This window comes from Anomaloglossus baeobatrachus, chromosome 11 (genome assembly GCF_048569485.1).
Source record: "Anomaloglossus baeobatrachus isolate aAnoBae1 chromosome 11, aAnoBae1.hap1, whole genome shotgun sequence".
NCBI classification, from domain to species: Eukaryota; Metazoa; Chordata; class Amphibia; order Anura; family Aromobatidae; genus Anomaloglossus; species Anomaloglossus baeobatrachus.
Genome location: NC_134363.1, coordinates 143,252,872 through 143,278,739, shown reverse-complemented (window position 1 = coordinate 143,278,739; position 25,868 = coordinate 143,252,872). Strand labels below are relative to the sequence as shown.

Below are 25,868 nucleotides of genomic sequence, written 5' to 3'. Positions count from 1 at the left end.
AAGATCACTGCATACCGAGACATGCCAGAACAATGGTGGTGCCCAAAAATGCTGAGGCAGTGTTTTAGCAAATGAAGAGGAGGAATGCCTTTTTTTGGGATGGTCATTGGCATTGTGGAGGTACGCATGAGCTGAAGTAGTTCTGAAGCTGTGTGCGATAAGTTCCACCAAGTTACTGGTGAAGAGGAGGAAGAAATTGAGATGTTATTTCACGAAATGAGATTTCAGTTGGTTAAATATACATATGATTAAAACTAAGTTACATAAAATCAATGTGAACAAGGCTCTGGCCCAGATGGGCTGCATCCAAGGGTTCTTAAAGTGGTTGTTAGGTCTAAATCCACAAGTCTGCGGTCACTCTATTGACTGTAGACTTGTGAATCCTCACAGAGCACAGTGCGTGGATTCTCCAGTATCAGAGCCGGGATCAGTGGTCTTGTGGCCACAAGTATGTGATAGAAATACTCCTAGCCAGAATCTGACTACAGGGGCGCGACCTCGCTCAATACACTTGTACTATGCATTGTATCACATACTCTTGGACACGTGTCAGCCATTCCCGACTCTGACACTGGAGAGTCCTCACGCCCCATCCCCTTTAGAGACTCATTAGTGACTGCTACAGACTTCAGGATAATGTGGTGCTCACGTTCAAAAAGACTCAAACTCTTTCCCAGGTAATTATTGACCACTTACCGTAAAACCCATTGTGGGAAAAATGTTGGAGAGGCCTATAAGGGATTATATACAAGAGTATGTGGTAGAACATAATATTATAAGTGACAAAAGTTTTCAAACTAAAGAAAAACTAAAGGGTTCACACACCTTTAGTATTAAATTAATGTATAGATGCATAAATACACTATGTGGCCAATATACAGATATATACATACACAGTGCAGCGTCACACAGCAATAAATGAATAAATAAGCTCCAATATTGCTGTAAACATTCTAAAACGTAAAGTACTTAGCCTTTTTTGATCCAACCACATCAAGGTGTACCATTAATATGGATGGTCATGTTCATCTTTTATTCAATATTATGCACAGTACTTCCAACACATTGTCACTGTCGGCACAATACTTGCACAAGTCTCTAACAGTACAATCGACTTTAAGGCACAGTTTCACTTTAAGCTGCTCCATCATTCCTGGTACTGCTGCTGCCATTTGTCTGTCCTCTTCCTTACTGCCTGACACCTCAGTTTCACACAATAAAGTCTTGGAGTTCCGCATGGCCATAGTCTAGTACCATGCACAAGCACCTGTTTTGGATAATGGTTTCGACCGCCATCGAACAAAGCTTGTCTATTGCACTTGTCCTGTTGACCTGTTCGCCCAGGTCTATGCCAAGCCTCCCCTTGAGAACTAGTACCGCTGGAATCAGTCCACTGACCGGGAAACCTCTATACAGTTCAGGCCTGGTACAACTTGGGAATGGAGGTGACACGTTACCGACTGGAGTCCTTCTGGTGTGCTCTGTTCCTGGTTTGACCCTGAGAGTCAGGTCATGGCTGCCACAGACATACACTTTCTTTGGCCTAAGATATCTGATGAGCTTTCAAAGTTCTCCTATCTATTCTAGCCACTAGTACAGCTTGGTAACTACTCCTCTTTGACTGACTAGACTCAGATGGAGTCAGGCTGTACCCTGCAGCTGGCTCCTCCTCATGTGGGTGACCCACAGAACTTAAGTATTACCTGCCTAAGACCTTCTGTCACTATGCAGAACCTATTCTCTTTATTAGGGAGCAGTAGCTAACCCGACTATTAGCTGGCTACACTTATACTTAAAAAGTATGCATAAAAGCATGCATATATAGACACAATTCACCTTATTATGATTCAATGACGATCGGTGTCTTCAGGGCAGGGACACATGGGTCTAGCTATCCTCTTACAGTATACATAGTGGATTTTTTAGAGTTTGTTTGAAATTATAAAAAAATATATATTTATGTGATTTTTGTAATAGGAAACAGGCAGAAGATCTGTGAATATATACACAGTCCATGAAAATGTTTGAGTACATTGCAGAGAATAATCAGGGGCTGCAAATGAGGGAGAAAGATAAAAAGTAGAGAAATAAAGAATGAAAGAGAAAGATACCAAAAAAAGGAGTAAAGTAGATCTAAGGTTAATTCATTTAAAACTGTATTAACCCTAAAATATATATTTTTGAGATTTGATTTGACCTCTACAGTCACATCCAAATAATTTAAGACATTTTGGATTTAGACTAAATTACAAACGGAGAGAGAGAATGCAGGAGTAAAGTATAGATAGCTTTAATTAACTTAGATTTGTATTAACCCTAAAACTAAGGTCACATTCAAATCATAGAAGACTTGTTTATCTGGGTGTAGACTAAATTACAAAATGTGCAACCAAAATTTATATTTTAGATTTTGAAAATAAAATGGCAAAATTAAAAATGAACAGAAATAATTGATCAGAGTCTTTTCTTCTGTAAAAATATGTTCTTGATACTTGATTTGACCTCTTGGTTCCGTAGGCTGTATATAAAAGGGTTAAAGAGTGGAGCAATAACTGTATACATTAACGAGACCACGCTGTTTTGACCAATTCTATGGCTTGACCTGGGTCTAAGGTACATAAAAGTTGCTGAACCATAAAATATTGTAACAACCAATAAGTGAGAGGAGCAGGTTGCAAACGTTTTTTTCTTGCTGGATGAGGAATGAAGTTTTAGAATTTTTGAAATGATCTCTACATAGGAAATCAATGTTAAAATGAAGGAACCAATCACAAGACAGCCGCCAATCACAAATATCACAAGTTCATTAACCCAAATATCCTGGCAGGAGAGATCTAGGACGGGTGGCACATCACAGAAGAAATGGTCTATCTCATTTAATCTACAGAACGGTAACGAAAAAGTGAATGTTGTGTGAATTAGGGAATTCAACGCGCCAATGAAATATGATCCCACTATATGCTGGATACAGACAACTTCACTCATAATGACAGTATATAACAGAGGGTGACATATGGCGTTATAGCGGTCATAAGCCATGGCTCCGAGCATGTAGCATTCTGTTCCACTCAACAGCAAGAAACAATACATTTGTATAGCGCAGCCGGAGAAGGAGATGGATTTCCATTCTGACAATAGACTGGACAACATCTTAGGGACAGTACATGAGACGTATAGTATTTCCAGGAGGGAAAAATTTGCAAGAAAAAAATACATTGGAGTGTGAAGGCTTGGAGTTAGCTGGTATGCAAGGATTATAGATAGGTTCCCACCCACTGTGATGATAAAGGTACATAAAAAGATCGGAAAAAGGAAGATTTGATTCTCGATAACTCCAGAAAATCCCAAAAGAATAAATCCTGTTACCATTGTGTGATTGCTCTTCATTTCATCTGACATTCTAGAAAAAAAAAATCTGAAATAGACAACACATCTACTATGCCATTTAAATAATAAAATATAATAGGACATGTGAAGGTGCGGAGACTTTTATGGTACATAAACTACTTTTTGTTGGGATACATGATCTACAGGAGTAAAGGCCCTGTCACACACAGAGATAAATCTTTGGCAGATCTGTGGTTGCAGTGAAATCATGGACATATTGTTCCATTTGTACACAGCCACAAACCTGGCACTGATTGTCCACAATGTCACTGCAACCACAGATCTACCACAGATCTGCCGCAGATTTATCTGTATGTGTGACAGGGCCTTAACACTCAACAAATGGTTGTCCAAGGAAATTTTTCTGCTGGCCCCAAAGTCCCTTAGAACAAGTCACTTAAGTTCTTTAGACAGACCATTAATGTACTATTGGTGGAAATCTGACCCTGAGGGGTACTTTGCACGCTGCGACATCGCAGGCCGATGCTGCGATGCCGAGCGCGATAGTCCCCGCCCCCGTCGCAACAGCGATATCTTTGTGATAGCTGCCGTAGCGAACATTATCGCTACGGCAGCTTCACATGGACTCACCTGTCCTGCGACAGTCGCTCTGGCCGGCGACCTGCCTCCTTGTTAAGGGGGCGGGTCGTGCGGCGTCACTGCGACGTCACACGGCAGGCGGCCAATAGGAGCGGAGGGGCGGAGCCCACCTCCTTCCTTCCGCATATCCTACGGAAGCCGCAGTGACGCCGGTAGGAGATGTTCCTCGCTCCTGCGGCTTCACACACAGCGATGTGTGCTGCAGCAGGAGCGAGGAACAACATCAGACTGTCGCGTCAGCGTAATCATGGATTACGCCGACGCTGCACCAATGATACGATTACGACGCTTTTGCGCTCGTTAATCGTATCATCGAGCCTTTACACACTACGATGTCACATGCGATGCCGGAAGTGCTTCATTTTCAATTTGACCCCACCGACATCGCACCTGCGATGTCGTAGTGTACAAAGTACCCCTGAGGATTCTCACAGATTCAGTGTTTACCCCATATGTCGCGGGCGAAGAGGTACGCCACTGCCGCGCTCGCTAACGCTCGGGTCCGGCGCTGCTGCGGCTGCTCGGTGGCTCGAGCGGTGGGCCGGATCCGGGGACTCGAGCGGCGCTCCTCGCCCGTGAGTGAAAGGGGTGGTTGGTTTGGGGGATTTAGTCCGTGACGCCACCCACGGGTTGTGGTGAAGATAGGCACCACTGCTGCTGGTGACGGGGATCCCGGGAGCGATGGTAGGGAGCAGCTGGGATGTTGTTTTCCCCCTCCATGGGTAGGGGTCCGTGGTCCCGGGGCCCGGTGGTGTGACGGGGAGGCAGGGTTGGTGAGGTGCAGGGTTGCAGGGACAGCGCGGCGCGGTGCCGGATGGCATGGGTGTACTCACTCAGTAAGAGATGCACAAAGTCCTCGGTAAACCAAACGACTGGATGGACGGGTCCCGCAGCCAACTGCAGTGTCTCTCCCCGGACAGGTGATGGCGGCTGTCTTTCCCTGCACCTTTGTGTACTTGTCTGACTACGGTGGATCCCGGAGAAGCCCGTTTGCCCTCAGGCGCTGGCTCTTGGGTCTCTAGCCTTAGGCGGTAGCTGTATACCCTCACGGTGTGGGCGGTTGCCTTCTAACGGGTCTTTGGCTGTTAGGAAACCCCTGGGGTTCCTGTCACACTCGTATTTGACTGTTGACGGCGACTCCAAGCCTAGTCGGGGTCCAATGGCCCTGCCTCTGTGTGTGCTGGCTTCACTTCGCCCCCCGGTCAGTACCGGCGGGCCAACGCCCAACCCCGGTCCTACGGTTCCGCGTCGATTCACCACTCCTCCACCACCGTCTGCCAACCTTGTTGTCAGTGCCTGGGCCACAAACCCAGACACTCTCTACTTTACTCCTTTCACTTCAACCTCCTCAACTGTTCTCCAACTTCTAACTGACACTTTTCCCGCCTCCAGGCCTGTGAACTCCTTGGTGGGTGGGATCAACCGCTTGGCTCCGCCCCATCTGGTGTGGACATCAGACACTGGAGGGAGGCAACAAGGGTTTTATGTTTGGCTAATGTTACTGTCTGGTGGGGGTGGGGTTTTTTGTTTGTTACCTGTGACGACCTGGCTAGTCCAGGGCGCCACACATACAGCCACATGTGAAGGTGCAGTACAGTCTTTATTCTGCTGATCTTAGGAGGAGGGAAGACTTAAGCAGGCTTTACACGCTGCGACATCGCTAGCATCGGCTAGCGATGTTGAGCGCGATAGCACCCGCCCCTGTCGTACATGCGATATTGTGTAATCGCTGCCATCGCGAACAATATCGCTACGGCAGCATCACACGCACATACCTGGTCAGCGACGTCGCTGTGACCGCCGAACAAACCCTCGCTCAAGGGGGATGTGCGTTCGGCGTCATAGCGACGTCATTAAGCGTCCGGCCACTAGAAGCAGAGGAGCGGAGATGAGCAGGACGTAACATCCCGCAAACCTCCTTCCTTCCGCATAGCCGGTGGACAGAGGTAAGGAGATGTTCGTCGCTCCTGCGGTGTCACATAGAGCGATGTGTGATGCCGCAGGAACGAGAACAACATCGCTAATAAGCAGACAAAGATTTTACAACGACCTCTCCAAAACCAACGTTTTTTTTGCCTGTTTTGCGATCGTTTAAGGTCGCTCGTACATGTCACACGCTGTCATGTGCGTCAAAAACACCGTGACCCCGACGATAATACGTTAGCGATATCGTAGCATGTAAAGCCCCCTTTAGACTTCCATGGGCCTCATAGTGATGGCATATTCTAAGAATGGACAATCAATTTTTTTTTTGTCCCTCCAAAATCAGTTACATGTTATATACATCCCACTTACTATATATTAGTATTATCCATATTCTTGTTCCTGGATGCAGAGGTATTCTACTTTAATTTATCCCAAGGCTTATTGGACAAAGATGTCTTCAGAAAGAGGATCTTTGTTCGGTCTTGTGCTCTTCAAAATTTGTATCCGTCTCTTGTTCCATTATTGGTTTCAGCAGTTCTCAATGATGCATCTAACACGGTGATCGTACCATTCCTTTATTATATAAGAGGTAGGGAATCATTTGGGAATCATCCCTTGAGTAATTGAGCTCTGCTTGTGCAAGAAAGTTTTAATTAGTGAAGTTGAGCAAACCTGTTTTGGTTTAACCCTCCAGTGTCCGAGTCACTGTCACTGTATGCAATCGTGTTTGAGGCTACAGGGAGATGCATAAAAACTGATCTCATTACACACCCATGTAAATCTTATTACTAGAGATTAACTTCTTTAAAATGAGTTGTATTCAAAATATTTGATTAATCATCCCTCAAAAAAACATGTCTTCCATAGGATCAAAGCTTTTTATACTTCCCAAGCAGGGATAATTTTTTCACCAATCTGGGTAAAAGAAAGTTATGGGTTTTTCTATTGATCTTTAGATGTAGAACTACATATTCCAACATTTCTTGTATATATTCTTCTGTTTCCACCACATGTGAGTAAATGTGGCGTCCCTGACCTGGTCAGGCGCCACTGAGTACTGCACCCATGCTGGGTCAATACTTTCAGGTAATCCTAAAGGCTGGAATAGGGTGTGTACGCACAGACACATAGCAACCAGGTCTCCCACACCTTTAGAGGGGACCCTTGGGCAGACTCAAGAGGGGGCTTGCCTCCACAACTTGTCAAGAGGTGTAGGGGAGGGCCTGGAAGCTAGGTTGCAGAGGCAGTCACGGAAGTAAAGGAGTAATGAGCCAGTCTGCTAGTGAAGCGCAGGAGTCGCTAGGAGACAGTGATTCGCGAGCGCTGAAGAGTGAGACCCTGCATGTGTAGTAGCTGTTGGCAGGGGAGAACGGTTACCTATGGGTCAGCCTGAAAGACACCTGCAGAGAGGTGGCCGAGTACGGGGACTGCTGGTGACTAGGCCCGTACGGGGCACAGGTCCCTAGAGCAGACATCCATTTATTTGATCTGCTAAACCTGCCGGTGAGGGTACTGGAGGTACCTCACCAACCTACACAGAGTCCGAGCCTCAGCAGCAACGAGGGGGCCCATAAGAGGGATGAAGCCTGAAGCTGTCTCACTTGGTCCACGCTGCCGGCAAACGGGCCAGAAAGGGGAGAAAAGGCAGTTGCGACTTCCCTGGATGAATCCCGCAGTACTTCAAGTCAGGGGTTATCTGAAACAAGAAGGGCTAGGAAGGCAAGTTGACAGTTACCCTTAGACCGGCCTGCAGGATTCATGATTTCACCTGGTTAATCTCAGCGTTGCCCGGGTTCCTCACAAAGCATCCAAAAGTGAGTAAAACAAGTTAAAAGACTTTCCGGACTGAGACTGAGTTATTCTGGGACCTGTTGTACTACACACCCGAGCCCCTGGGGCCAGCCTCACTCACAAGAGGCCACACCATCTTACCGCAGACCCCACCAGCCCCAGACGCTCGTTAAAACTGCAGTGGCGGTCACCCACACTCCTGACCGCAAACCATGAGTGGCGTCATGACTCCTATACAAACAACCTGACATAGCTGTTACCAAATGTGAAGACCCTGCGGCGTCCCAGAAGGTGGAGTGATGTCCCTGAGGCGACCGCTGCAGGTGGGTGACACATCTGGCGTCACGAACAGGATCAAGGACTAGACCTGTTTAGACAGGTGACAGTGCGCCGTGGAGGTCCGATCGAAAAATTTGAACCGCCGCCATATTGTCATCATCAAAAGTGCGCGAAGTTGAAAGCTGCAGCAAGGCGCAGAAGAAAGTAACCGCCCACGAAGAGGTATGGCTGCCCCAGAAGCCCCGGAGCGCTCTGGCCCCACGTGTGGAGAAGATGGGGGTAGATCTGTCCCCGGACTGCGGGGACGTCCCAGTCCTATGGGAGGAGAGACAGGAGAAACGAAACTAAGAGGAGAGTGTGACCAGAACCTGTTGAGCAGCGAGGATGACAAGATGGCGTCAACGGGAGGTGACGGCAAGGGAGAACAGGGCTGGACCAGGCCCATGACAGCAGAGGAGCTGGAGGCAAAGGTCATCAGGATCACTGACCGGATGGAAGAGCAGCGTAGATGAGAGGTGGCCGCCTGGAGAACCAGGATGCTGGGGGTGATAAGATGCCTGCGGTTGTCTGTGCAGCAAGGCCTGCCTGGAGGCGTCACCCATGCCCAGCTGAAACCACCGCCAGCGACAGGGGCCCCGCTACAGGACGTCTCCGGCCCGACTCCGGGTGAGTCTGCAGTTACCCCTGCCCAACCTGGTACACTGGTTCCACCGGAGCTGCCATCGGGGCCCGGCGCCACGCCTGATGCAGCACCAGATGCGACGCCCACGGCCAGACCAGACCAAGCCGCAATGCTTCCTGTTCCCGCTCCTGGACCAGAGTTGGTCACAGCACCCCAGTCGCTGACTGGAGACCCTGTTCCTGCTCCCAGACCTGAGATGGTCACAGCGCACCAGTCGCTGACTGGGGAACCAGCTCCCATACCCGGACCTGAGATGGTCCCAGCGCCCCAGTAGCTGACTGGGGATCCAGTTTCTACACCCAGACCAGAAGCGGTCCCAGCGCTCCAGTCGCTGACTGGGGAATCTACACCTGCATCCTGCCCTGAAGCGGATAAGGAACTGGCTCTATTAAAGCAGGACCTGGATGCTCGTTTCCCAGCGCACCTGGTGGAGAGGTACCTGCGTAAAGGGCTGCCACTCAACCGACCGGAGGAGGTCGCAGCACCCTCTGCGAGAAAGGGAGGCCAAGAGGTTGCGCTGCAGGTCCCCCAACGACCGGACGAGGTCACAGCACCCTCCGCCAGGGAGGGAGAAGAGGTACCGCCATCAATACTGCTGTTCCCCAACCCACCGGAGGAGGTCGCAGCACCCTCTGCGAGAGAGGGAGGCCAGGAGGCCACGCTGTGGGCCCCCGAGGGATCGGAGGAGGTTGCAGTACCCCCTGCCAAGGAGGAAGAGCTGGTAGTCTACAGCCCCAGCATGTATGTCACCTGGCAGCTTGCAGACGACCAGGTGATGGTGATGTGTGACGCCCTGGCAAAGCCACGTTGTCACAGAAAGAGTTAATCCTCCTTGGTAATCTGATCTCACACCGGTGCAGCAGGACAAACCACAGCCCCCAGTGTAAGAGAAAAGCAGAGCAGAGGGGAGGGGCTGGAGCAGAGTGTTTGGAGAGACAGAGAGAAGAGTTGTAGCTCCCAGGCTGAAAGTGAAGCGTGCTCCGAGAGGGCCGGGACAGGCTGTGAGTGAGGAAGGGGCCAGAGGTAGCCGGGCAGGGTAGTGGCCCCCCGGTACCTGGGTGACCCGGATCGCTACAGGGGAGTTGATTCCCCGTTCCCGGCTGAGGAGAAAGAGGAAGAGAGTGGAGAGAAAGGCACCGGGCTGCAGGGAAAGAACAGGAGCTGCTGCACCGTGTGTGGGACACTAACACCCCCGTACCGAAGGCTGCGGACACCGGCAATTCCTAGTTTACCAGTGACTCCGTGTGAATTACTTGTGAGTACGCCCGTGCCCTTGGGCACCGCACCGCAGCACTGCGTCCTGCTCCCTGCTTACCCCATCACCGGGCCCCGGGACAACCAACCCCCTACCCATGGAGGGGCGAAATAACATCTAGCTGCTCCATATCATCACTCCCGGGATCCCCGTGTAGAGCAGCGGTGGTGTCCACAATCACCACAACCGTTGGTGGCGTCACGGACAATATAAATCTCCCTTACCAAATCCCCTTTTACTGTGGAGCCTGGGATCACAGACCGGGTCACGCTACCGTGATACCCACAGGAGTGACCCCGTGGCCCGGATCTGAGTACCCCCTGGTCCCCGGGCGACACAGATGCAAAGACCAGCCAGCAGAAGACAGCGACGGGTGAGAGCCAGGCACCCCCTTGTGCAGCCCACCCCAGAGAGAGAGCAAGTGGAGGCCAGGGACCTGCAAGAAAAGCAGTCCCTGCGACGGGCCAGACACCAGGCCAGAGGTCCCCTCCACCACGGAATAGTGGAGGATTTCAATCGCCGAATGGGGTATGGGTTCATTGTGGAGGCCGGAGTAAAGGAAGGCATATTTGTGTCTCGGCGGAATGTGCAGTCCCACCTACAGCGGGGTCACCCAGGTCGTGACTTATATATGGGGGATGTTGTGGAATACACCAGGCACATGGGTGAAAGAGGGTGGTTTGCCTTAGATATGGTGCCATGTCCCAGGGAAACCTTAGTGAGCTCAGACTCCACCCCCACTGCTTCTATCAGGTCCCCAAAGTCATCACCACCAGGGGATGCCCAAAACACCCAAAAGTTTGCCTCCAGGTTCCAGGGCACTGAGAGATGAGCCCTGGTCTTGAGAGAAGAAACTCCATTTAAAATGTCTAACAGAAAATGTTTGAAATGTTTAAAAATGTTTGCCTGACCAGTTGAGCAACGTTCAAGTGAAACATGCCCGCAAAGACTGTTGCGAGAACTCTGTGAAAGAATTTGTTTTAGCACCTGGTTATGTGCATCTTACATATGGACCATAGGCTATGAACTGGCTATAGCCACAAACTCTCGCAGTGTAAAAAGTTACCCCAGAGGTACCAACCCCAGAGTCTGTTTGTTGAGGGGCATGGCTCTGCACCACCAAGGGGGCACGGCTGTTTATGGGGCCTGCCCTACAACACCAAGGGGGCACGCCTGTTTATGTGGCCTGCCCTCCAGCACAAGGAAGCTGGTACACCTGTTTATGGTGCCTACCCTACGCCACCTCCTCAGGATAGTACGATTGGATGAAAGGTCTGGGATGCAGATGGCCCAGACCTGGTCACCAAAGGGACCTGTGACCTGCCTCCTGAAGGTTTTTGGGTGGGATCTGGACTTGTGGGTGGTGGATGGTGTGACATGGTACCTGGTATGTGTGGGAAAAGTTTGTATTAAAAATGTTCTTGTCTTTGCAGCCCGAAGACGTGCTGTTGATAACCAAGGGGGAATGTGGCGCCCCTGACCTGGTCAGGTGCCACTGAGTACTGCACCCATACTGGGTCAGTACTTTCAGGTAATCCTAAAGGCTGGAATAGGGTGTGTACGCACAGACACATAGCAACCAGGTCTCCCACACCTTTAGAGGGAACCCTTGGGCAGACTCAAGAGGGGGCTTGCCTCCACATCTTGTCAAGGGGTGTAGGGGAGGGCCTGGAAGCTAGGTTGCAGAGGCAGTCATGGAAGTAAAGGAGTAGTGAGCCAGTCTGCTAGTGAAGCGCAGGAGTTGCTAGGAGACAGTGATTCGCGCGAGCTGAAGACTGAGATCCTGCACGTGTAGTAGCTGTTGGCGGGGGAGAATGGTTACCTATGTGTGGTGCCCCTGAGGCTTTCGTCGCCACAGAGATATTGCACCTCAGCCAGAGGTGTGGTATCCCATCCCCGGTAAGAATGGGGTCAACTACCGTTCCACAGACAAAACCAACACACTAATTGGTAGGCACACACCGGGTCAGGGATAGTGGCAGTAACCCCCATAGATGTTTAGCTCATGGGGCCGTAAGTCCCATCCACTGGTTCCAATGGTGAGGGGAGGGGCCTAGCCAGGGGGAGTGTGGGAGGAGTCAGAGAGCAGAGTGTGAGGAACCAGTTAGTTCCAGTTAGAGTTGTAGTGGGGAGCAGTCAGTGAGAGGAGTCTGTCAGAGAAAGTGAGGAGAGGAGGTGGGCTGCCAGGAGAGGACAGCAGACAGAGAGGAAGAAGACAGGAGGAGGTTCCTGGTGAAGATCCTGGGGTCTTACTAGGCCCAGGTGACACCGAAAGAAGGGGTCCCAGGGCCATGGAAGGGCGATAGTCCCGTGACCTGTTCCACTAAGAAGATCGGGTGGAGGGATCTGGCTGCAATCAGGAGACGGTCCCTAGACTGAGAGAAGAAAGACATTACACTCAGTGAAACTGACGGCTGGGAGATTGCTTCAAGCACCCAAGGTCACAATCCGACACAGATCACTGGTAAAGGTGAGCAAAACACGACTGAGGTCAGCCACCTTTGCACAGGCCCTGTGGTGGAGGCGCAGACAGCATGGTCCAGTCTGGCGCTCAGGAGACAGTCAGAGAGAACACAAAGAGGGGTGCACCGGTACTGACCCTTGACCTATTCAGGGTCGGCGGAGGCCCTTGACAGCGGATCCTGGCACTCCGTGGGCAACCGGTCCGCAGCCGAATTGAACTGAACAGTGAGTAAACACCTTGACTGCAAGCTTTGTGTTGTCTGCTTCATCCTGCACCGCATCCACAAACACCATAGACTTTACCAAGCACCAAAGGTTGCCCCGGGGTACCTGCTCTACCTGTGGAGAGCAAGAAACACCTCAGCTGCCATAACATCAGCCCCGGAGGTCCCTTCCAGGAGCTGCGGCTCCATAGCTGCAAACTACCACAGGTGGCGTCACGAACATATTATAAACTTTATTACCATCTTCCCCATACCCCCATTTTAATTGACTCCACCAGGGTCACGGAGTCGGGCCCCGCCACTGCTGACTATCCCAGACTAGTCCGGCCCGACACTGAGTCGCCTAAGGCCCTGGGGTTGGCGAGTCATATGGGTCAGCCTGAAAGACACCTGCAGAGAGGTGGCCGAGTACGGGGACTGCTGGTGACTAGGCCTGCATGGGGCACAGGTCCCTAGAGCAGACATCCATTTATTTGATCTGCTAAATCTGCCGGTGAGGGTACTGGAGGTATCTCACCAACCTACACAGAGTCCGAGCCTCAGCAGCAATGAGGGGGCCCATAAGAGGGATCGAGCCTGAAGCTGTCTCACTTGGTCCATGCTGCCTGCAAACGGGCCAGAAAGGGGAGAAAAGGCAGTTGCGACTTCCCTGGATGAATCCTGCAGTACTTCAAGTCAGGGGTCATCCGAAACAAGAAGGGCTAGGAAAGTGAGTTGACAGTTATCCTTAGACCGGCCTGCAGGATACCTGATTTCACCTGGTTAATCTCAGCATCGTCCAGTTTCCTAACAAAACATCCAAAAGTGAGTAAAACAAGTTAAAAGACTTTCCGGACTGAGACTGAGTTATTCTGGGACCTGTTGTACTACACACCCGAATCCCTGGGGTCAGCCTCACTCACGGGAGGCCACACCATCTTACTGCAGACCCCACCAGCCCCAAACGCTCGTTAAAACTGCAGTGGCGGTAACCCACACTCCTGACCGTAAACCATGAGTGGCGTCATGACTCCTATACAAACAACCTGACATACCTGTTACCAAAAGTGAAGACCCTGCGGTATCTCGGAAGGTGGAGTGATGTCCCTGAGGTGACTGTTGTAGGTGGGTGACACATAGACACCAGTAGTTCAAGCTTCTGCCAATGACAAGGGATAATTTTTGGACAGTTTTTACAATTTAAGTAGCCTAAATAGTCTGCTAGTACAGTGTATTGTTAAATAGGCTGTTGGTCACCATTCTTTTCCTCTAGCCAGATAGGTTAAGTTTACTTTGAATTTTTAAAATCTGTGTTTGCACTAAAAACCTAAAATCAGTTCAACAAAATCCTTGCAGATGTCAGAAGATTTCACATCTTTAACCGCTTTACGACGGCCATATGGATTAAAAAGGCAAGAAAGGGTACTTATTCTGATCCTTCTTTTAAAACGGCAGCAAGTAAAAAATGAATAGCGCCCCCCAGAGTCAGAAAATCTCTAAGTTTTCAGCTACCGGAGGTAGCTGAGAACCTGTAGATCATGATTCCGGATGTTTTTTTCCGGTTCCCAGTCACGTGATCACTGATATACACCATATAAAGATGGTCACGTTGCAGTAAATGGCAGCGGCGGTGGTAAAAAATGATTTCTCTCTCACCTGGCATGGTTAAACATGTCAGATGGGAGATAAATCTCCTCCCCTGGTTGCCTCTGGTCCCCCCGTGTCATCAAAGTGCCCATCTCCCCCTCTCGATTATCTAAGATGGTGGCGCGCACTAGTGGCTTGCCGGACACTTTCATCCTCATATTCTGATTTCTGTCGCATGTGACATGTCAGATGCTTCAAAAAAGTCCTCCCCAGCTAAAGCCAAGTGACCCACTGTCACCTACTGTCAATCCCCGGTCTCCCCGGTACCTCCTGCAGTGATGATCGCCCGCAATCCCTCCTCCTCCTTCACAAAAGATGTCGGCTGTTTGCACAGAGCGGCTGTCTGCCGGCTCTCTGCTAGCGGTAACACTGAGCTTACTGCAGCTCACACTGCCATGCTGTGGACATGGGGAGAGGGAGAGTGGATGCAGTATCACTGCACACACCTTCCTCCCATTGAGGGTCTGCACTTCCAGTAAATGGGAAATAAATTCGCTGAGCATTCCCCCATAATCTGGAAGGTCCACTGGGACTTACAAAATGGTTTACGGCAGACCGAATTATTTTTTTTCTTTTCAATAAATTGGTGAAAGAGGGAATGTGTCAGGAGTGTTTTTTCAAATAATTGTTTTTGTCTTTTTTCATTACTGACAGTTGTGATATCAGGTATCTGATTAACACCACAACATCACTAACCGCTGGGCTTGATGCCAGATAACATTACAGCTGGTGTAAACCCCATTTATTACCCCATTTGCCACCACACCAGGGCAACGGAATGAGCCGGAGCGGAGCGCCAGTATTGGCACATCTAATGGATGTGCCACTTCTGGGGTGGCTGTGTGCTGCTATTTTTAGGCTGGGAAGGGCCAAATAACCATGGCTCTTCCCACCATGAGAATACCAGACTCAAGCTGTCAGCTTCACCTTGGCTGGTAATCCAATTTGGGGGGACCCCACATTTTTTTTTTATAATTATTTCTTTGTAAATAATTTTAAAAAACAGCCTGGGGAGCCCTCTGTTTGGATTACCAGCCAAGGTAAAGCTATCAGCTTTGGTCAGCAGGCTGCAGCCATCTGCTTTACCCTAGCTGGCTGTCAAAAAATGGGGGGACCCCACGTTGTTATTTTTTAATTATTTTGTTTTTTTTGCTAAATACAAGGTTAAGCACCCTTTAGTGCCACATGAAATTCACCTAAGGGTGCCAGCTTAGAATATTCATGGGGGGTGGAACATTATATATGTCTTTGACATCTATTTATCCATTCTTCCATCCTAGCTTTTTAGGCTGCGTGCCCATGATCACGATTTGCAGCGTTTTGGGGGCAGAGTATATGAGCTGCATCCAAATGCTGCATTGTGCAGAACAAGTGCAGTGAGATGATTTCTTTAAAGGTCACTTTTAGAGATGAGTGATGTTCGAGGTTCGAGGTTCGCCAATTTCATGTTCAAGTGATTTTGGGGGGTGTTCGAGAGGTTCGTCGAACTCGAGCTTTTTGCTAAAAGCTCGACAGTTCGAGTTAGTTTCGAGAACGGTTCAAGCACCAAAAGCGGGGCTTTTCACAGGAAGGCTATGTGCACACGTTGCTATTTGCATGCCTCCTGTGTCCACAACACAATCCCTCTCTCTTTCCTACCCATCGATCACGGGCGTCTTGCTGCACGGCTGTCAGAAATCTGCGGTGTCTTTTCCTCTTTTGAAACTGGCTGCCGCTTCATTATTCAATCAGGTAGTCCGTGCTTTCCCCGTACACCGGCGCCCATGATTGGTTGCAGTCAGACACAACCCCAAGATAAGTGACAGCTGTCTCACTGCAACCAATCACACCCACCGGCGGGCGGGTCTATATTGTGCAGTAAAATAAATAAATTAATAAAAAAAAAAAAATGCGGTTCCCCCCATATTTGATACCAGCCAGGATAAAGCCCCACGGCTGGAGGCTGGTATTGTCAGGATGGAGAGCACCACATTATCGGGAGCTCACCACCTGTAAGTTAAAGAAAAAAAAACACATCCAAAAAATCCTTTATTTGGAAAAATACACAAAAACAAATACCCTCTTTCACCACTTTATTAAGCCACAAAAACCCATCCAGGTCCGGCGTAATCCACGGAGGTCCCACGACGCTCTCAGCTCTGCTACATGAAGGTGACAGGAGCGGCCACATAATATGACCGCTCTCTGTCAGCTCCACGCAGCAACTGAGGTGAGCCGCGCAATCAATGATGACGTCACTCACGTTACTCGCATCCACCGCTGGACAGCGAGTCGCCCAAGTGACAGAAGTGAGCTGAGCGATCTGTAAAAAAATCACAGGTGAGTTGCGGTCTCAGGGGGGGGACTCCAGCTAGCCACGGGTAGCCTGAGTGACGGCAGCGATCATCACGCCGCTAACTTCAGTCACTCAGGGGATTAGCGGACATCGGTGATTCCTTTACGGGTGACCGCTAATCAGGACGCCACACACAGACAGAGCCGTGGTATGACAATGAAGTCGGATGAAGTTCATCCGAGTTCATTCTCATCGTGCGTCTCTGTCTGTGTCGGCTGTCAGCGGGTATGTAGCAACGACATTTTGCCACACACGGATCATTTCAAACGAACACCACATGGACATTACACGTACGTATCTCACACATACACGGACATTCCACACGCACACACGGCGAGCATACGCCATCACACGGATGTCACACGTACCGGAGAAACGCCCAAAAAAAGCAGAACACGGACCCGAAAAATGGAACGTGAGACACATATGTTTTTTTTGCGGAAGTGTGGCAGAGGCCTTAAAGGGTTTTTTCAGCACATTGATGTGGCCTCACCTATAGTACACTGAGGACCCTAACTAACATAGTTAGCAGTTTCTGCAGAAATGAGGCAGTGAGTAGATCACTAATGGTGCTATTTTTATAAGAGCTATAACCCTTACAATGTTATGTACTTATTTCCTACTGTAGGTTTGGTCTGAAAAGCTCCCTTTAAAGGGAACCTGTCATTGGATCCATAAAACTCTAAGCAGCATGAATCAGAGCCTGGTGCATGATTGCAGCCTTGTATATATTCCTCTGAAAATGCTGTGATGTTTCATAGACACTCAACTTTAACGATCCTTGTAGCGGCATTGGGAAGAGCCGGCCTGGGCACAGCTGGACCAGCCTCATCTCAGCTATGGTCCGCAGCTGGCTCTGCCTAATGCTGCAACAGGTGATTAATAGGTCTCTCCGTGTGTACATAGGGAGAAACCTGTCAATCACCCAGAGTGACGCTTGGAAGAGCCGGACTAGTCTCATCTTTTTTTCAGATGACAAGTTCACTTTAAAGGAAACCGGTAATTAGATACAGAGTCCATGAAAATGTTTCATTACATTTTAAAGGTGACTCATGGGCTTCAAATAATGGAGGGACTAAGGTAAAAAAAAAGAGAAATAATGAGAGGGAACACAGAGAAAAGTAGTAAACTATAATTAGCTTTAATTAAAGACGATATCCACTTCACTAACTCATTTCTTTTTTTATTCATCAACTGTGCTATGATATGCCACTCAACTCTACTTCAACCTTCTTCCACCAAATATACATTTCGTCACTAAATCATTTATAATGGACAATGTTGTACTTACTGAGGAAATCATCCAGCCCTTTTTTCAATAAAAGTTGAAAAAACTTATGTAATGATCACTTGGTGTGTCCCAGCAGCAGCACCGATGTTTACATCCATTCTTTCATCACTCCAGACTAGCTGTGCTTTGTTGCTACAAGTTCCATTATGCAATGCAGTAGCTTATGATCCAGCACTTGGATTGCCCCATCTCTTCTCCACCGTGTGCTGCTGAAGATTTTGGAAGATACCAAGTGTCAGAGTAGCCAAGGGTAGGTGCCAGCTCATCTGGATTTGCCAGATTGCCAGTACAGCCCTGTCACTCTGTTTGTTATGACCGCGGGAAAGACTATTCTCCTTATGGAGACCTGACAAACCAGTCTGGCTGCCAGTGAGGGGATTTATAGCTGTAATGCCCCTCTGGGAATTTAATTTAATTGCAGAAAGGCATTGCAGCTATAAGTCCCCTCACTGGCAGCCAGACTGGTTTATCAGGTCTCCATAAGGAGAATAGTCTTCCCTGTGGTCCTCACATAGCTTCTCATAAGCCAGATCAGATACCCACACTTTGCACTGACGAGGGGCAATCATCCCAAAAAAAAACGTGTCTGCAAATTGGGATTTTGATCTGGCATTAAATCCTAAGTCTTATGAAAAGGCTTGTTTAAAAAGCTACTTTTGACTTTTAGGCTTGCTACTTCCAATAGGTGGCACTAGAGTTTGTCTCCTTCCTCACTGGAGGGGAGGGACAATTTGAATATGTTTGTTATGCAAATGTTGGCGCTTTTTAGATATCCACATCAATGACTGGATTACTTAAACCCTTAACTTTTGAAGTGCTGAGATCAGATTGCAACAGCAAAGATGTCAACCCATGCTGTTACTGCTAAATTAAACTGTCAGCTCAGCTTGTGAGGCAGACTGATTGTTCACTCCAAAATGTCTAGACCCATCAGAAGCCTAGTGACAGCTTCCTTTCATTTGGTTTGATTTCTGTGTATGAAAAGGACTTATCAGTAGAGTTGAGCGCGGTTCTAGGTTCGAGGTTCTCCAGTTCTAGGCTCGAGTGATTTTGGGGGCTGTTCGAGATCGAACTAGAACTCGAGCTTTTTGCAAAAGCTCGATAGTTCTAGATACGTTCGAGAACGGTTCTAGCAGCAAAAAGCAGGGCTTTTTACAGCTACAGTGTGCAGGAGCCATCGCTGGCAGCCTGCCAGAAGCTGGTAACCAAGATAAACATCGGGTATCCAACCAAAGCGCTTTGGTTAGTAACCCGATGTTTATCCTAGTTACGTGCAGGAAGCCCACACTTCCCCGCTCAGCTCACTCCGCCCCCTCCTGCCCGCGGCATGTACACATACATACATACACACACACACACACACACACACACACACACACACACATGGTCCCGCTCGGCTTACCTGCGGTGATGAAGTCCCGCCATCCCGACCTCAGCGCTGTCACTGTCCTCCATGGCCGCCGCTTGTCACATCACCTCTCTCTTCCGACCCGAGACTGACTAGCGGTGACGTCACGGGCCTCTCGCGATACTTGGTGTGAAGGCGGCGGTCATTGAACTCAGTGACAGGGGCTGTCAGTGTGCTGGAGATCAGCGCAGGTAATGTACCTCGCTGACAGCAGCACTTGTCATGCCCTGCAGTGACCTGGGCTGACCCATTGATGTTAGCTCAGGTCACTGCACTGCTCTCCCAGCCAATGGGGAACATCCTGCTCTTCATTGACTGGGACAGTGTGGATCGTCATGGCAACCCCTTGGATTACACCAGACCTGGATTTGTTTTTCATTCTAATAAATTGGTTAAAGAGGGAATGTTTTGGGGAGTGTTTTTTCAAATAAAAATGTGTTTGTCGTCTATTTTTTTTTTATTACTGACTGGGTTGGTGATGTCGGGTATCTGATAGACGCCTGACCTCACCAACCCCAGGGCTTGATGCCAGGTGACATTACACATCTGGTATTAACCCCATATATTACCCCGTTTGCCACCGCACCAGGGCGCGGGATGAGCTGGGGCGAAGCACCAGGATTGGCGCATCTAATGGATGCGCCACTTCTGGGGCGGCTGCGGCCTGCTATTTTTAGGCTGGGGAGAGTCCAATAACCATGGACCTCCCTAGTCTGAGAATATCAGGCCCCAGCTGTCTGCTTTACCTTGGCTGGTGATCCAATTTTGGGGGACCCCTACGTGTTTTTTTTTTTAATTATTTATTTAATTTAAAATAACAGCGTGGGGTGCCCTCAGTTTTGGATTACCAGCCAAGGTGAGGTTGCCAGCTGTGGTCTGCAGGCTGCAGCCGTCTGCTTTACCCTAGCTGGCTACAAAACTAGGGGGAACCCTACGTCATTTTTTTTTTCATTTTTTAGCTAAATACAAAGCTAAGCACCCCTTAGTGCCACATGAAAGGCACCAAAGAGTGCTCCACTTTTTCTCCATTTTTTCTCCACTTTTTCTACATTTTTTCTCCACTTTTTCTCCACTTTTTCTCCATTTTTTCTCCACTTTTTCTCCATTTTTTTCTCCATTTTTTCTCCACTTTTTCTCCACTTTTTCTCCACTTTTTCTCCACTTTTTCTCCAATTTTGTCTCCATTTTTTCTCCACTTATTCTCCACTTATTCTCCACTTTTTCTCCACTTTTTCTCCACTTTTTCTCCATTTTTTCTCCACTTTTTCTCCACTTTTTCTCCACTTTTTCTCCATTTTTTTCTCCACTTTTTCTCCACTTTTTCTCCACTTTTTCTCCATTTTTTCTCCACCTATTCTCCATTTTTTCTCCACTTTTTCTCCACTTTTTCTCCATTTTTTCTCCACTTATTCTCCATTTTTTCTCCACTTTTTCTCCATTTTTTTCTCCACTTTTTCTCCACTTTTTCTACATTTTTTCTCCACTTTTTCTCCACTTTTTCTCCATTTTTTTCTCCTTTTTTTCTCCACTTATTCTCCATTTTTTCTCCACTTATGCTCCACTTTTTCTCCACTTTTTCTCCACTTTTTCTCCATTTTTTTCTCCTTTTTTTCTCCACTTATTCTCCATTTTTCCTCCACTTATTCTCCACTTTTTCTCCACTTTTACTCCACCTATTCTCCACTTTTTCCCCACTTTTTCTCCACTTTTTCTCCATTTTTTTCTCCATTTTTTCTCCACTTTTTCTCCACTTTTTCTCCACTTTTTCTCCACTTTTTCTCCATTTTTTCTCCACTTATTCTCCATTTTTTCTCCACTTTTTCTCCATTTTTTTCTCCACTTTTTCTCCACTTTTTCTACATTTTTTTCTCCTTTTTTTCTCCACTTATTCTCCATTTTTTCTCCACTTATTCTCCACTTTTTCTCCACTTTTACTCCACTTATTCTCCACTTTTTCTCCACTTTTTCTCCACTCTTTCTCCATTTTTTTCTCCATTTTTTCTCCACTTTTTCTCCACTTTTTCTCCACTTTTTCTCCACTCTTTCTCCATTTTTTCTCCACCTATTCTCCATTTTTTCTCCACTTTTTCTCCATTTTTTCTCCACTTATTCTCCATTTTTTCTCCACTTTTTCTACATTTTTTCTCCACTTTTTCTCCATTTTTTTCTCCATTTTTTCTCCACTTTTTCTCCACTTTTTCTCCATTTTTTTCTCCTTTTTTTCTCCACTTATTCTCCATTTTTTCTCCACTTATTCTCCACTTTTTCTCCACTTTTTCTCCACTTTTTCTCCATTTTTTTCTCCTTTTTTTCTCCACTTATTCTCCATTTTTTCTCCACTTATTCTCCACTTTTTCTCCACTTTTACTCCACTTATTCTCCACTTTTTCTCCACTTTTTCTCCACTTTTTCTCCATTTTTTTCTCCATTTTTTCTCCACTTTTTCTCCACTTTTTCTCCACTTTTTCTCTATTTTTTCTCCACTTATTCTCCATTTTTTCTCCACTTTTTCTCCATTTTATTCTCCACTTTTTCTCCACTTTTTCTACATTTTTTTCTCCTTTTTTTCTCCACTTATTCTCCATTTTTTCTCCACTTATTCTCCACTTTTTCTCCACTTTTACTCCACTTTTACTCCACTTATTCTCCACTTTTTCTCCATTTTTTTCTCCATTTTTTCTCCACTTTTTCTCCATTTTTTCTCCACTTTTTCTCCACTTTTTCTCCACTTTTTCTCCACTTTTTCTCCATTTTTTCTCCACTTTTTCTCCACTTTTTCTCCATTTTTTCTCCACTTTTTCTCCATTTTTTTCTCCACTTTTTCTCCACTTTTACTACATTTTTTCTCCACTTTTTCTCCATTTTTTTCTCCATTTTTTCTCCACTTTTTCTCCACTTTTTCTCCATTTTTTTCTCCACTTTTTCTACATTTTTTCTCCACTTTTTCTCCATTTTTTTCTCCATTTTTTCTCCACTTTTTCTCCACTTTTTCTCCATTTTTTTCTCCTTTTTTTCTCCACTTATTCTCCATTTTTTTCTCCTTTTTTTCTCCACTTATTCTCCATTTTTTCTCCACTTATTCTCCACTTTTTCTCCACTTTTACTCCACTTATTCTCCACTTTTTCTCCACTTTTTCTCCACTTTTTCTCCATTTTTTTCTCCATTTTTTCTCCACTTTTTCTCCACTTTTTCTCTATTTTTTCTCCACTTATTCTCCATTTTTTCTCCACTTTTTCTCCATTTTTTTCTCCACTTTTTCTCCACTTTTTCTACATTTTTTTCTCCTTTTTTTCTCCACTTATTCTCCATTTTTTCTCCACTTATTCTCCACTTTTTCTCCACTTTTACTCCACTTTTTCTCCACTTTTTCTCTATTTTTTCTCCATTTATTCTCCATTTTTTCTCCACTTTTTCTCCATTTTTTTCTCCACTTTTTCTACATTTTTTTCTCCTTTTTTTCTCCACTTATTCTCCATTTTTTCTCCACTTATTCTCCACTTTTTCTCCACTTTTACTCCACTTATTCTCCACTTTTCTCCACTTTTTCTCCATTTTTTTCTCCATTTTTTCTCCACTTTTTCTCCATTTTTTCTCCACTTTTTCTCCACTTTTTCTCCATTTTTTCTCCACTTTTTCTCCATTTTTTCTCCACTTTTTCTACATTTTTTCTCCACTTTTTCTCCACTTTTTCTCCATTTTTTCTCCACTTTTTCTCCACTTTTTCTACATTTTTTTCTCCTTTTTTTCTCCACTTATTCTCCATTTTTTCTCCACTTATTCTCCACTTTTTCTCCACTTTTACTCCACTTATTCTCCACTTTTTCTCCACTTTTTCTCCACTTTTTCTCCATTTTTTCTCCACTTTTTCTCCACTTTTTCTCCACTTTTTCTCCATTTTTTCTCCACTTATTCTCCATTTTTTCTCCACTTTTTCTCCATTTTTTTCTCCACTTTTTCTCCACTTTTTCTACATTTTTTCTCCACTTTTTCTCCACTTTTTCTCCATTTTTTTCTCCTTTTTTTCTCCACTTATTCTCCATTTTTTCTCCACTTATGCTCCACTTTTTCTCCACTTTTTCTCCACTTTTTCTCCATTTTTTTCTCCTTTTTTTCTCCACTTATTCTCCATTTTTTCTCCACTTATTCTCCACTTTTTCTCCACTTTTACTCCACCTATTCTCCACGTTTTCCCCACTTTTTCTCCACTTTTTCTCCATTTTTTTCTCCATTTTTTCTCCACTTTTTCTCCACTTTTTCTCCACTTTTTCTCCACTTTTTCTCCACTTTTTCTCCATTTTTTCTCCACTTATTCTCCATTTTTTCTCCACTTTTTCTCCATTTTTTTCTCCACTTTTTCTCCACTTTTTCTACATTTTTTTCTCCTTTTTTTCTCCACTTATTCTCCATTTTTTCTCCACTTATTCTCCACTTTTTCTCCACTTTTACTCCACTTATTCTCCACTTTTTCTCCACTTTTTCTCCACTCTTTCTCCATTTTTTTCTCCATTTTTTCTCCACTTTTTCTCCACTTTTTCTCCACTCTTTCTCCATTTTTTCTCCACCTATTCTCCATTTTTTCTCCACTTTTTCTCCATTTTTTCTCCACTTATTCTCCATTTTTTCTCCACTTTTTCTACATTTTTTCTCCACTTTTTCTCCATTTTTTTCTCCATTTTTTCTCCACTTTTTCTCCACTTTTTCTCCATTTTTTTCTCCTTTTTTTCTCCACTTATTCTCCATTTTTTCTCCACTTATTCTCTACTTTTTCTCCACTTTTTCTCCACTTTTTCTCCATTTTTTTCTCCACTTATTCTCCATTTTTTCTCCACTTATTCTCCACTTTTTCTCCACTTTTACTCCACTTATTCTCCACTTTTTCTCCACTTTTTCTCCACTTTTTCTCCATTTTTTTCTCCATTTTTTCTCCACTTTTTCTCCACTTTTTCTCCACTTTTTCTCTATTTTTTCTCCACTTATTCTCCATTTTTTCTCCACTTTTTCTCCATTTTTTTCTCCACTTTTTCTCCACTTTTTCTACATTTTTTTCTCCTTTTTTTCTCCACTTATTCTCCATTTTTTCTCCACTTATTCTCCACTTTTTCTCCACTTTTACTCCACTTATTCTCCACTTTTTCTCCACTTTTTCTCCATTTTTTTCTCCATTTTTTCTCCACTTTTTCTCCATTTTTTCTCCACTTTTTCTCCACTTTTTCTCCATTTTTTCTCCACTTTTTCTCCATTTTTTCTCCACTTTTTCTCCATTTTTTTCTCCACTTTTTCTCCACTTTTACTACATTTTTTCTCCACTTTTTCTCCATTTTTTTCTCCATTTTTTCTCCACTTTTTCTCCACTTTTTCTACATTTTTTTCTCCTTTTTTTCTCCACTTATTCTCCATTTTTTCTCCACTTATTCTCCACTTTTTCTCCACTTTTACTCCACTTATTCTCCACTTTTTCTCCACTTTTTCTCCACTTTTTCTCCATTTTTTTCTCCACTTATTCTCCATTTTTTCTCCACTTATTCTCCATTTTTTCTCCACTTTTTCTCCATTTTTTTCTCCACTTTTTCTACATTTTTTCTCCACTTTTTCTCCATTTTTTTCTCCAATTTTTCTCCACTTTTTCTCCACTTTTTCTCCATTTTTTTCTCCTTTTTTTCTCCACTTATTCTCCATTTTTTTCTCCTTTTTTTCTCCACTTATTCTCCATTTTTTCTCCACTTATTCTCCACTTTTTCTCCACTTTTACTCCACTTATTCTCCACTTTTTCTCCACTTTTTCTCCACTTTTTCTCCATTTTTTTCTCCATTTTTTCTCCACTTTTTCTCCACTTTTTCTCTATTTTTTCTCCACTTATTCTCCATTTTTTCTCCACTTTTTCTCCATTTTTTTCTCCACTTTTTCTCCACTTTTTCTACATTTTTTTCTCCTTTTTTTCTCCACTTATTCTCCATTTTTTCTCCACTTATTCTCCACTTTTTCTCCACTTTTACTCCACTTATTCTCCACTTTTTCTCTATTTTTTCTCCACTTATTCTCCATTTTTTCTCCACTTTTTCTCCATTTTTTTCTCCACTTTTTCTTCACTTTTTCTACATTTTTTTCTCCTTTTTTTCTCCACTTATTCTCCATTTTTTCTCCACTTATTCTCCACTTTTTCTCCACTTTTACTCCACTTATTCTCCACTTTTTCTCCACTTTTTCTCCATTTTTTTCTCCATTTTTTCTCCACTTTTTCTCCATTTTTTCTCCACTTTTTCTCCACTTTTTCTCCATTTTTTCTCCACTTTTTCTCCATTTTTTCTCCACTTTTTCTACATTTTTTCTCCACTTTTTCTCCATTTTTTTCTCCATTTTTTCTCCACTTTTTCTCCACTTTTTCTACATTTTTTTCTCCTTTTTTTCTCCACTTATTCTCCATTTTTTCTCCACTTATTCTCCACTTTTTCTCCACTTTTACTCCACTTATTCTCCACTTTTTCTCCACTTTTTCTCCACTTTTTCTCCATTTTTTCTCCACTTTTTCTCCACTTTTTCTCCACTTTTTCTCCATTTTTTTCTCCACTTTTTCTCCACTTTTTCTCCACTTTTTCTCCACT

At 45.6% G+C, this 25,868-nt stretch overlaps 1 protein-coding gene across 1 annotated transcript; it reads right to left on the bottom strand.

Moving 5' to 3' along the window:
- Window positions 1-2,454: 2,454 nt before the first annotated feature.
- LOC142255860 (olfactory receptor 5V1-like) lies at window positions 2,455-3,387 on the bottom strand. The gene has a single exon (XM_075327307.1). The coding sequence runs from the start codon at window positions 3,385-3,387 to the stop codon at window positions 2,455-2,457; it is 933 nt and encodes a 310-aa protein (XP_075183422.1).
- Between the last annotated feature and the right edge of the window lie 22,481 nt (window positions 3,388-25,868).